We start from the raw sequence: 14,314 nt of genomic DNA, 5'->3' as shown, positions 1-14,314 counted from the left end.
GTACAACAGCAGGGTCCCCCTAACCGCTCTCAAGAGGAAAAGTATCCTCTATACCCTCGCACTTTGTCTTGAGTTTTTTTTTTTTAACACTTTTATTTTATCTTTTGCATATTTTGGATACTACAACTCTGCTCCCTATTTTTACCTATTCCAGCAAGTTTGATGCTTAATGAGGTACTGCACCACTTCTGAATCACATTCTGTCCCGACTGCCACCGTTCCATCCACCTTGTTTGCTGGGTCACCGTCACACTGTGTCAAAATTACTCACAAACCAGTGGCTATTGTCTGAGACTGACTTCCAGTCCCCTGGAGTAATTGTGTTCAGATTTTCTTTCATGTGCGTTTATAATTCCCCCATGCAGGACGCAGCGGCAGGGTGTCAGGGTCAGCGGTTAAAGCCGTAGTGGGGAGGAAATGCAATTTGATTAATGGTCAAGGCAGACACACTCCTCCAGTAATGCCACTCCATACAGAGGATTGATAATGGATTACAGTTTTTCACCATTTGTGGTCATACCATTCCATTCTATGGGGACTCCCGCAGAGCTTTTTTGCCTGGCTCAGTACATTTACATTTACATTTATTCATTTGGCAGACGCTTTTATCCAAAGCGACTTACATAGGTTACAGTTCTTTACAATGTTATCCATTTATACAGCTGGATATTTTACTGAGGCAACTATGGGTTAAGTACCTTGCCCAAGGGTACAGCAACAGTGTCCCAGCGGGGATTGAACCGGCAACCTTTCGGTTACAAGTCCTGCTCCTTAACCACTATGCTACACTGCCACCCAGTAAAGCTGGAGAATTCTTTAACAATCTACGCAGTGGGGAGAGAAACCAAGGAGCCGTATCGTTAACACCTGCATTATCAAGGTGGGCTTTGACAAGCAACTCATTAAATTTATTTAATATTTTTAAAAGCCTGCAAATTGAAAGAGGCAGAAAACAGTACTTTTGTAAAATATCTGTTTTTGGAGAGACTACAGAGATGATCTGGCAGCATGCCAAAGTCGTGCCAGCCTAATTACAGAGAGATAGAGATCTTTACGTCAATTCTAACACGGGCACTATGGACTTAAAATAATGATATAGGACGATGTCCAAATTTATGCTGTTTCTTGTTTATTGGTATTCTACTTTACTATATCAAAGATCACGTTTAAAATATAACCAAGTGTAAGAAAAGCACATCTAAGCACAAAATATGAACTCACAATCATAAATCCATAAAGTGAACCCAGAATTTTCTTCCATAACTGAACTGCATTGAAATACACAATACTGTTATGCACAATATGCTTAAGGCTGTACCTTCTTTTGTCATGTCATCAATATCAAGATAGTTTTTATATCTGGAAAACAATGCTGTCAACTGTGACTGGTTCCATTCTGAACAGTGGCAAGTAGTAAAACTGTCACTAGCGCTGAAGCTCTTCTCAAATTTTGAGTGTGTGGCAGAAATAGAGATATTTCAAATTTGGAGTGCAAACTTCCAGTTTCTAAACAAAGGTAGCTCAAAAGTAGCCTAGAAATCTCAGACCTTTATAAGACCAATGGCTAAGGACTTACATACACGAGCAGCTGATCATTTAAACTGGACTGATACATCTATCAATTGCACACACACTATATACTTATTTGCTGTAAAATTTGCTTTAATTGGTGTGATTTTCCACACTGTATTTGATTTACAGAGTAAGTAGTAAACAGTGTGGATCATTTAAAAACTTTTTCACTATTTTTTTTTCAGTATATTGTCTAAGGTGCAAAAGCATACCCCCATGTCAATGACATTTATGCCTGGCAAGAAAAGCAGAGGAAGCAGACCTCCACTGATGGACCATTTGTTTCTTTGTACTTGCATCTCGTGCTGTCCACAATGGAATCTTATTTTCCAACAATGGTCAGACATCTGATCTCCCCTGCACACATCTCTCTCTCCTGTGAAAAGCCCAGAATCCTCCAGCGGACATGGCCTGTGGCCTCCCCAGCATAACTAATGAGCTGTTATCCCTATGAATCTAACAGACAGGCCCTCCATAGAAATATCTGTAAAGTATCACTCCTTAATACAGGCATCGTGAGTGTAGCTGATATGATCATGTATGAGAACACATGTGGTCATTTTTTATACCCTATTACAATTGGTTGAATGAGAATGATTAACTGGCAAACAGTTAAGCTTTCCTCATACCAGCTGAATTGTGCAAACAAACCCCCATGCCATCAGTGTTTTGTCAGCTAACATCAGATTGCAGTTGTGATTTTATGATCACTTACACTGTTAATCTCCCTCTCTGAACTCTGACTCAGAGTTTTACTTCTTTTTCAGGTTCTGCTTTACATATCATTGTCTTGTAACCACTACAACCTTATTCCTAATTCATAAATTCATTTCATTTTGTGTTGGTCTTTAATTTCTGGTGTATTTAGTTAATTTATTAATTACATCATTGTCTGTATTTTGTATTGAATACAAATACAACACAATACCCGGCAGACCTCACTGTTAGATTTGATATTCACTGTGGAATCTGAGTATCCTCACAAAATCACCTGTGCCTCTCAGGGGATAGCGATATTCCCTGCATAGATGACATCCTCTCTGAGGATAGACATGCTAACCACACAATCATGTAATGCAATATTTGTTTATTGATGCACATCAGAGTCAAAATATAATTCATATCCATTAAAGTAAACAATCATAATATTTGATGACAAGAGAGTAAAAATATATTTGGGGAATCTAGTTCCAATGCAAGATAAGTTTAAGGCTTTGTGCAATGATCATAAATCACATCAAAACAAATTACATTATACAGACCTTGTTTATACATTCATTGCTAGCTCTGCAGGTTCTAAATTGCATGTTCTAAACAAATGATTTTCTCTGTCTCGTTACTAATGTTCTGAGACAGCAATGCCACAAATGTGCATGCACATTGCAATCACTCTCAGTGAGTATGCGATCAGTAAGTGCCTTGCAGCATGGCATTACACAGTAACAAGCGCAGTTTCTGTTAGCCTCCTACAAGGAGGTTAAAACTACAACCTACTTGCTGGCTCCATGCAACAGAAAGAAACTATTTGGCAGGAAGCTTTTGCCGCACATGAAAACAATTCAAAGGGTGAAAATGGAGTAGTGTGCTGGCATGTGTGCCCATTTCTCCTAGTTCAGTGTTCCCCAGTTCACCTCCTACAAACCCCAGACCAATCTGTGGTCATGTCAGGGAGTGCTTTGTGGCCCTGTCATGCTTGCTTGCCATGCACACTTAGGAAAACAAATTTGCTGGTACACTTTGAGCTATTGTGAATGACAAAAAGAGAAACGTGTAGGCTATTGACAGGCATCACAGTGGGACCAACACGTAGCTGTTTGGGTCGGCATGGTTACATGCGACTTGACTAGAAACTCATGAAAAATAAATACCCTGCACGCTTAAAGTCACACACACACAACTGAGGAGAAGCAGAGCATGTATAAGAAAATGAGGCAGAAAGAGGGTTCTACCTATGTAGGGCTCAGCTTGTTAAAGGGAGGCTGTGTGGGGCAGCTTTGATACTCATCAGTGCCACAGGCAACAAAGAAATAGAAGGAGCCCAACACAACATTCAGCACAGAGTCTACAGCCTGCGATGCAGTCAATCTGACCTAAGCACTAAAGCACGAGGCCTGAGAACCTATTGGTGATCTCTGGAAGGCAGCAGCTGTGTGGCCTCAGGCAAGTTGTTTGACCCTGTCAGTCTGTTCCAGAATCCCGCTCCAGCCCCCCAGGGGATTCATGTTTATTTGTATCCCTTTGCTGGATGAACAGCATGCAAGAAACACACACACACATGACTACGTGGCAATGACTATGCGCATGCAGCAAGCGGCAGAGGGCTGTTTTTATGCTAAACACACTTCACTGGCACGGAAATGCACAGCAGTGATGGTCTTTGTGGTCATGCACAGCAACACTAATTGATAATATTCAGAGAGCCGATCCGCCTTGTTTGGCAGTGCCACTTGTTGTGCGAGTCCCTTTCAAGTGCATTTCGTTCTACATGACTGTGAGCATTGTTTCTTTCCTTAATCCCTTACAGTATCTGTCAGATAAACGCAGCAATTTAACTGCTCATGATTTATGGTGCATGCTGGTTGGATTGATATTTCAATGAATGGTATTTAGAGCACGTTTGGAAACGGCCTTAAAATTTACATCCTGGTGTAATGGTGTGTTACCATCTCAATGAAAATTATTGTTTAAGTCTTACATTGGCAGGACACATTACATTTGAAAATTATTTCTAGGCTGTAATTCCCATTTTCACAGGGTTTTCTCTCTCATGGTTTTATAATTTCTCTACTGTCGATAAACTGGATATCTCTGATGCTTGAGAGGAAATAAACCAGTTTAAATTAGGATCAGTTAAATACTTTATGGACAATAGTGGTTCCTGTGATAATTTTTATTAAGCCATCAAACATGGCAAGGAACTGAAACTACCAGGTCCAGACTGACTTTGCTTGCAAGACAAGAACATAGGCTGAGCCCTCTGGCTTGGGTTTAAAAATAAGCCATGTCATTTGCCAGCAATGACCACCGTCCCCATTTTTTCAATGGGGACAGTGATGGGTAGGTTAACCAGTGTTTCCATTATCCACTATCAGGAACCCGGTGATTTGTCAGTTGCATGGATGATGTAGTGCCTATACTCCAATGAGCACTAACTTCACTGTAGTGCACTGTGCGACTTGAGTGTGCAAAAAATAGCTGTTGGCTCATTTGATTGTATTGCAGGATTGCATTTGTCTCGCCTCAGTGCTCGGGCACATATGCAGGGCTTGTCGTGGTGGGATGAGTACTGTCAGAAATTGCAAAACAGTGTTGCATAAAGGGGAAACGCATAAAAACTTCACTAAGACTACAATTGATCCAAAGAACATGTAAAAATCTCATTGACTATAAACTCAGCTGCCTTAGAATAAAAGTTAATCCTTCATATGATGCTCCCTACAAAAGACATAGCCTGCATAGAACCCTCATCTGACTATATCCAATCTTCATAAGCATTTCATACTTATGCCAACTGACACTGTCAAAAGATGTGCTAGATTGCCATCCTTAGTATACGTGACATTGACATGACAAAAAAGGGATAATTATTCACCTCAGTCATCATCATGTGTAGCATCCACTTGGGTGATACTTGGCCATTTTGTGGCAGAACGCTGACCACACATCAGATGAGATAAAGAGGAATCATTCAGTTACACTGAGGAATCATTAGAGGGCCGGGCTGAAAATCTGGGAATTTTGCCAAGACACTGGGGAACCCCCTACTTTTTTTTATAGTGCCACAAGATCTTCAATGACCACAGCAAGTCAGTACTTTGCTTTATCATCTGAAAGATGGAACTTTATGTTTATCTAGTGCCTATACAGGTAAGAACCCTTCAAAGAAAATGTTAGCAGAGAATGTTGTGAAGAAAATGATTGCTGCATGAGAGTTTTAAATTGTGTTGTGTTAGGGAAGAAGCTGCTGGCAATATTTGATGAGGAAGGACACAGTGCAAAGGAGAGTGAGGAGATAGAATGGGCTGGATGGTTGGAGAACAGTAGCAGAGATCAGCATAAGACCTGAAAAAGCAGAAACTGAAAATTTTTGTTGATCTTTATGGCAATGGAGAAACTGCATTAGACAATACTGATCTATGACCCACCTCTGTGGCAAAAGAGATATTCTAATCGGCTAAAACAGTCGCTTAATTTTACGGCAAAAAGTGAATCTACACACACCTCCTAAAAAGTACCTGCAATCAATGCCATGGGTGCATCCTTAAGGAGTAAAATGTAATAATAAAATTTGGCACTCCATTTTATATCTATGGCTTTTGTTTCCTTCAGTAAATGCTGCATTGGTTTGACTGCTTTACTCTGAACATAAGACACACCCTGGAAATATGTTGAACATGGGCTTACCTCAATATCGCTTTTAATACCAACTATGACACACGCTTGCCAACCACACAAAAAACACAGCCCTTGGTTTGGAAATGTGTCCTTTTTCCCATCTTGTTGCTTGATGTGATGCCTATGTAGAGTTTTTCAAACTACCTAATATAATGTAACTTGCAAGACAGATTATTTGTGCCAATATCACTAAATGTGCAACAGGTAACAATTTGGCATCACATTGGCTTTTGTATTGTGTTGGCTTTCTTGAAAGTGTTAGTTTCACCTCCTCTGAAATAAAGCATTTGTATGGGTATACATAAAAGTATTTGAAAAGCAAATTAACATAGTGTAACAGACATAGAGTTACTACACTAGCAGCACCATGATATCTTCATTTATGGTTTGTTCTTAATGACTGTGTTCAAGTGTACTTGACCTGTATAGCATCACCTCAGAACCATTCAAAATGAATGCCTGCATGTTTGATGTAGGCTATACCTGACCTCAGATGCCTTCCAGGAAGATCATGCATTCTAGTTAATTCTAGTTACCTATCTTACTGAAAAAAGCAATGAAATCCCATGTAACTACCATTTGACACCTCTAGTTTAATGTTCAGTGCCAACAGCAGCATCTGTACAGTAGCTAAACTGACAGTTCCACCAAACAATGTAATTTCTCTCTGCTCTCCATTCCATCTCTGTCATCTCTTCTTGAGATCATTTCACATCTAAAGCCATTTTCCTCCTCTTTAGCTATCAAAAGGTACAATGTCTAGCCTGCTAATATTAGCACAGTCTCTTATTACTGTCCTCAAGATATGCCTCTATAAAATGTGCCTTTCTTGACATTTTTCCTTCTATATTCTCCTCGTGTAACGTTTCACATTAATTTTGGTTTTATATCTAGATTTTGTATGTGCCTGTGACAGGCATATGTGAATTCAAGGTATTCAGTCTCTAATCAACTATAAGGGGATGATTAGGTGGCTAGAGATAGTACACTGGGAATAACACCCCTATTCTTCCAATAAATGACACAGATTCATTAATGACCACATCAAGTGAGAGACGTCAGTTTAACATTTCATCCTAAGGATAGCTCAGTGCCTCTAATATGGCCTACACTGTCAGATTATAATCACTTGGCAAAGAGTGAAGAGTGCCCCCTACTGGCCCACCAACACCACTTCCAGCAGCAGTCTGGCTTTGCCATGAGGTCTTCCATTCAGGCAGTAACCAAGCCCAGTCCCACACAAGTAGGCACAAGTATGCTTCAGCTGCTGACCATTAAATGAATAAAAGAATGAATGAATAAACAGATGAAACATTGTGATAATGATGATTAGTCTGCATTCAATAAAATGATGAATGCTTCGTAAATACCTCTAAATTTAAATCGACAAAAATGTATTTTTTGTCCTGTACAAGCTAAATGGGTAAACTGGACTGGTATTAGTTAAATCAGTACATTTCAATCACTTCAAAATCGGCCTCTGGGTTGTCAAGTTTTTGGCTGTGGTATTGCATCTGCTGCTCTGGATTCTCTAACAGATCTGGGAAATATGACAGCTAATCCTCGGTCTTGACACCATGAGATGAGCATCTGAGTTCAACAGCCCAATCTCCATACTGGAGTGCTACATTGAATCAGGAGGGCAGCTTGTGTCAATCCTCAATCAAACTGTGTGCATCATGGCAGATCTACACTGGATGTCTGCACATTATCCAGCTGCTTGGGTCCTGCCAAAATAATGAAGAGGCAGTAAAACTGCTCTCCTGTCAATTTGTATTGTTTGGCTTTGAATTGAAATAAAACTGACACCACCTTTCAAAAAAACTGTTTCATGCCCACAGAGTGGCCACCAAGAAATACAGACAGTCAGATAGAAATATAGACATACAGATAACTAAAAAAAAAATGTTATTTTGCCCATGACAATGAATTAGGCTGCATATAAAAGGCAAGGACTATTGTTATCTATCAGGATTGCTTATGGTAATGGGTTCTTCCTCCAAAATCAAACCACTACTCCTTCCTAAGCTTTGAATGTGTATTAAATAAACAGTTTACTTTTTGATTTACAGCCTCTTGCAAGCTGTGTGAAATACCATGTTGGCTTTTAACACTTTGCTGCCTCACTCACTAATACTGCATAAACTTTTTTTATTATTATTTTGTTGCTGTTGTTAATAAAATTAGATGTTAAGCCTGCTGATATCATTTCAGCTAGCTCCTTACCTTTGGCATTGTAAGTCATGGAACTATCAATCATAGCTAACAAGGGAACTAGTTAATTTAGCCACAAAAAGTTGTAGTAATGTCACTAGCAAGCCTGCCATTTGTTATTACGGATACTACCTGACATGTAGCTAACATGCTACAAAGCTATCTTCTTATACTGCTAACTACTGAACTACATAGCTAGCTGTCTAGCCACATATGTTAGTGTTATTGTCAAGTTTATTCATAGAAATAATGGTTCAACACACAGATACTCAATTTAGCCACCTAACAACACATTACAGATGTGCCAGAAAGCATTTAGTAGTGCATGACCCTGGCAACACACAAAATAGACTCTTTGCAAACAAATGATATGTATGCTGGGGAGTGACAGAGCTTGCCAGCACAAGCAGATAAACACGCTTGGTGCAGCTGGCTAGCAGGGTAGGTAGTGTAGGTTAGAGGGAATACTTTTTCAGAGCAAGCTATCTGCTGGCTAGGAGGAGAAAATTCCATTTACCCAGCTACTTAGTTAGCTTGCCATGTCGACCTAATAGCTAGAGCATTACAGAAATGAAGTCTGTTCTCACTATCTAACCTATCTAACTCTCTAATTACTGTTGGGGAAACACGCAGGAGGTTAGGGTTAGAGTTGTTACTAAGTATTAATATATTACCGAATGCCTTCCCTACAATGAAACTGCATGTAAAGTCAGCAGCAAGTCTATCTCAAAAGCACTGATAGGTTAATGTGAACTCTTTGAATTCATGACTAATACGTGTTCAATTACTGTAACTAGCCCTTGTCTCATACTAATGGGTGCTTCAAGATTTCCTGGAAATTGCTTTCTGTTCTAAAATACATAACAACCATTATACTGTTAGTGTATGCTACATGAGACACTCTGACATGCAGGCTAAAATTTGCTGATAGATTTTCATCCTCTGTTTATATCAGAAGGCTCCATGAAATTCAGCTTCCTTCTGACAAGTGAATTTAAGAAATGAATTCCAATAGCTCTGATCATTTTAGACCCTGCTATCAATGTATTATGCATTTGGAGATTACAACGTTGCTGCACATTTTGCTGCAAGCCAGCATACTGACCGAGACCATTAAGGATCTGAGTGTAAAATCTGCCAGCACGCCATTTCCCTTGTTCAAACAGCCTGTTTCACATTGCATTCACAAGCTGGTCCATGATCCTTATTAACAGCGGGAAATGTGCGTATACGACATTTTGGGAAATGAATACACGGTGCGATGAGCAGTGGCTGCAGTGCCTCTCTCCCATGCTGTGGGTTTTGGAATGACTTGTTAGCATTGAATTTGGGTATCCTGCCGTAGGTCTGTTTTTCTATTGTGTGGAAAGGAGGTACTCACATATTCCATGCTAACAATTCAGTAGAGGGCACCTGCTAACAGATGGTACGTGAATTTGATTAGGAAACTATTTTAAACAGAACTCTAAAGACATATTTTTGGAATATATATAGAGAACTCTTGTACTTTACTGGCAATGTTTCACACCTTTTTGTCACAGGAAGAATTTGTCAACTCATGACACTAGAGGATGAGTTCAGGATCTTTAGTGTTTGTAAGTTCTGGAGATAATCATTATTCCCTTGACAACAATGCCGTAATTTTGGATGCAACAGCAATCTGTTATGCGGCTGTTGTGTCTACCTCTGAAAACATGGGCGAGGGAAGAAAGAGGGTTATTTAAGCAGTGCCTCTGTCAGGAGCTGTATTTAAATCTAGCTGGGTCACTGTGGCTCACACCTTTTCTCTGGCTGTGTGTAATACCATGGGACTTAAAAGCTTGCAGCAGCAATGCCACTTGGCTGTTTAAGTTCTCATTAAAGATACAGAACAGCACCTGGAGCTTGATAGCGCTGCTAACAACCACACAGGGCCACAGTTCAGCCCGAGCTCAGAACCGCAAGCTCCTTAATGAGCAGTAAATGCCCCATTGCCAGAGATGGCTTCCTTTGGAAGTGGAACATCAAAGGATCTGCCAGACAACCCTGATGAGGTTCTGAAGGATGACATCATCAGTGCACAACATTCACATGGCAAGGTGCCAGAGCTGAGACATGGTGTAAAGCAAACAAAACAAGAGGAAAACTTGCCAGAATCATGAGGCCATAAAGCACACAAATGATCTGTTCAAGCGAGAGGCTACTTGAAAGGCTCATTAGGTCTGCTGGGGAATTCCTGCCAATCTGAGGACGAGAAAGTGCCATTTTGCAATGAGAAGCCTGAACAAGACCCAGTAAATACTGCCAAATGCAGATGTATTTTAATTAAGAGGAGTCAATTGTGTCTCACTTGTGATGCTCATACTGTCATGAGTTCTTGGACCTCATTAATTTCTTAAATAAGCTCCAAAAACACACACAATTTTTATAACACAATATATTCCCTAAGTATCCAATAAATATGTCTTGTCATTGATCTCTGACATCACTCTACTTGTATTGATACGGCAGAAATAACCTCTACACTGCTTTCATTGACATTTCGCCTGGGGCAGAAGATGACATCCATAAAGTCCATGAAATGGCAAGATGCTTCAACTGAAAAAGATGAACGTGTTTTCAGAGCAAACTTGTGTCAGTCCCCTGGGTCTTAAGTTGCAACCAAACCAAATATAAACACAAAATGACCAACTGACATTTTAACCACCAGTATCCATACCATGCACAATCTTGGGGGGCAAGCTTATTTATCACAAAAAAATCACAGTTCGGTAGCCACATGGGGAAAGATTATGTGCACTTATTCAATGTCTATGCCTTGTAACTTTGCATGTTCTTGCTCTGTTGAGGACTATTATGGAAAATGCAAGTTTGTTTTAGCAAACCTGAGAGCTGCCACAACCAATAGCCTGTGAGTGATCTCCCCCTGGATTACAACTGACTTTAAAAACTGATGTCACTTTAATATGCTTTCTGAGCACTCCAAGACAACCATGAGGACAAGAATACAAAGTTATAAATATTATACATTTTATTTGATTCTTTCCGTCATTCCGCCCACTTGCTATAAAGCTGGCACATTTAAAAAGTGTGCCTTCAACAATGGATGGACATCTAGTGTATAACGCTTCACAAACTTCTGAATATCTGATTCCTTACAGTTCTGAAGAAGGGGTTCTAGTCTAGTAAGATTAAAACCAACCCCCCTATTTACAGTGAATGGAATACTGGATGAAAAATCTATTTTCATGTTGACCCTTTCAAAGGAGTTTGTATACATTTTTCCACTTTACATTTTTTCAAAACTCACAATGTCTAAGACACACACACACTGTAACTGTCTTGGGATAAATTGTGTACTTTGGGGTCAGCAATTCATTCATATGACTAGGTTAGGGCTACTCAAATTTCTTTAACAAAATGAGCACAAAACTCCTAATAAAATAAGCACAAAGGCATGCAATAATTTAAACCCTTCCCATGCAATTACAAGATAGTGTGAGATCAAGCAATTACAATGACAGTTCTATCAGTTTAGGAATGTGTGCTAGTTGGAGTGAGCAAAACCCTGTGAGACATCTAGACAAAGGTAAAGGTGAAGCTTGAGACTAGCTGCAATGTTAAAGGAATTGGACATATCATTTGGAAATCATGGCACAGGAAATACGTTGTGGTGATTTCAGCATTAAATAACTTCAGAAATCAGAACTGATTCCTCTACACAACCAGGTAGACTGTTTTGGCATCACTGCCCACGAATTACTTGCTTTGCTTTAATCTTAAAAAGATGTGGGAAAACCTTCTATTACCCTTACGCAGACAGCTGAAGAGACTTGTTTCCCAGTGATGTAGGCACTTTGAGAAAGAGCCTCAGTTTCGATAACTGGTTTAATATAAGGAACATAAAACTGCTTCAAACACATATTATTATTATTATTATTATTTAATGCAATGCCCCTTTGATGTTGAGCCAGTGCTGTTTACTTCGTGCCTATTATTTAAGCACAAATACAATGTCTCCCTGACAGTCAGTCATGTCAGATGGCTAAAGCTGTGCTATGGCAACGACTTTTGATAATTAAATGACGTCATTTAGCGGTGTTTTGAAACCCCATGGCCCCTGCTGGCAACGACAAAGTTATACCCTTATGATATAAAGTGAACGTCACGGTCGCTTAAGGATAAACCTGTTGTGTCAAAACAAAGCTAACGGAGATAAAAGAAGCCCACTTCGTTATATTCACGGCAGGTGTACGGAAAAAGAAGAACCAGCACATGGTGGTGTACGGGCATCCTGCTGGAGTAGCCCATAAATTGCCAAACCTTACCTTACAGTCCTCTGTACGTGATCTGACTGAATACTCCTCTGATAAATACTTGAGAAAGAGGAAGTCAAACTCCTCGTATTTTTCCTGAGCGTGTTGGTCCAGTCTCATGTATGCCTGGATGCAGGTGCTGCAGACGTCCTCGTCTTCTCCACCGCCGCTACCCAAATCCCAAATCATGTTCTGAAGACTGCAATTTAAATTGTCTGGGTTGGCCATCCCCAACAGCAGGTCGGAGATAACGTAAGAGTCACAAAAGGAAAGGCTGAAATTTCTAAAATAACTCAGAATAAACTGTGTCGACAACGATGGTGGAGCTGAAAATGAGGAACCAAAGCCCGTTTTCTGTCGATGCAAGGTGGTGCAGGCTGACTCCAGATGTTGGTGGTTTTGAGCGTCAGTGCAATGAGGACTTGGAGCAGCGGATTTGGTCAGATTGCTTAGAAAAATACCACACTTCTCGCTCTGCACTGGATGGTCCCCGTCAGTCGCGTTGCTCCAGGGTTTGCGGTAGCTCCTATCCTTGGACCTTAGCTTAACTCCAGCACATAACCAGAGGTGATCAGAAAGAAGGACGGTGAAAAATAACAGGGATGCCAAAGACATTCGCCATTTCTGTGCCCTCTCAGAATCGGCGCAGGGTTTGTCGTTTTGTTTGGGTGCACAACAGATTTTCAACACGGCATCATCTTCCCTTCGATACATCCAAGCACCCCTGATCATATTTTAGGGGGAGACAAAAGCAATCTCCAGTGGGTTATTCTCCTCTCCAATTTTTTCCCCCAAACAATGTCACCTACCTCCTTTGTAACATGATGATGGGCTGCATATCTTCCGTTGTTGAAATAAAAAAAAAATCAATCCACTTCCTCACCTCTGCGTCTAATTTTCAGAGCGATCCATTGCAAAGGAAAACAGCCCGACAAAATCTTTCCTATACACCCATAATTTTAGCATGTTGCAAAATCCTACCAGCATCCTCAGTACTCCTTCAGCAGCACTCGGCAAACGCACATCACGCACGAAAAACGAAATCTTACTTAAAAACTGTCATCTTTGAACCAAGATGTGTTCTCTTATTTTTTCTTCCGTTTCTGATGCAGAAAGCTGTATTTGCTGCTCATCGTCCTGATATCTCCCCTTATGTTCCCCTTCTCAGTCTGTCGCCATCTTCGGCTTCGCAGAGAACACCTTGAGAATTTTTTTTTTTAATTGAGGGGGGTGGGGCGCGTGCGCGCTCGCAGCACTCGATGCCGGTCTCCCCTTTCGCTTCCCATTAACGCCAGCTCCATTCATTCCCCAACTTTCATTCATTTTTCACCTAGTAACCCTATGTTTGGGAGTGGCTTCTGATCAAATAGAACGCAACATGATGCTTCAATCGAATTTGGGAATAAGCACCACTCACGCAAATGCACCTCTTAATAACGGTCACTTTCGTACGGTACGTTCCTACCAGTAGCCTGACAGCCTTGCCAGCAAGGGTCATGCAGGGTGCTCTGTCTTTCTCTTCTCTTACTGTGATGTGCTCTGTTGGTTTTGCACAACTGCTATTGTGTATTGTTCACTTACCATCTTCATAGTTGCCAGGTGATAAAACACCTCTTTGATCATTTGCTTCTTAGGTGCCAACATAGTCCAGTTTAATTTGGAAATGACATGATGGCCCATCTATATAGCCTATAGAAGTCTATTGCTTCATTTAATTGTGATACTTCAAAATAAATACTCCCTAAGTGGTTACAAATACCTCATGTTCTGTTCTGAAGAGTGAGCCATGTTATGCCCAACAGGTAACAACTCTGAGATGATGTTTCTGCATTTTCCTC

The 14,314-nt window shown here is 40.4% G+C and overlaps 1 protein-coding gene across 1 annotated transcript in view; it reads right to left on the bottom strand.

The window, feature by feature from the left end:
- The window catches only part of fam155b (family with sequence similarity 155 member B), an 88,381-nt gene extending 74,772 nt beyond the window's left edge, over nucleotides 1–13,609 (bottom strand). The window contains exon 1 of the mRNA XM_036525570.1: nucleotides 12,489–13,609. Within this exon, the coding sequence (XP_036381463.1) occupies nucleotides 12,489–13,208 (720 nt within the window). The 5' untranslated portion in view covers nucleotides 13,209–13,609. The remainder of the gene's footprint in view (nucleotides 1–12,488) is intronic.
- Nucleotides 13,610–14,314: the final 705 nt, after the last annotated feature.

This window comes from Megalops cyprinoides, chromosome 3 (assembly GCF_013368585.1).
Source record: "Megalops cyprinoides isolate fMegCyp1 chromosome 3, fMegCyp1.pri, whole genome shotgun sequence".
Lineage (NCBI taxonomy): Eukaryota > Metazoa > Chordata > Actinopteri > Elopiformes > Megalopidae > Megalops > Megalops cyprinoides.
The sequence above is the reverse complement of the archived record's forward strand: the minus strand, read 5'-3'. Positions and strand labels throughout refer to the sequence as shown.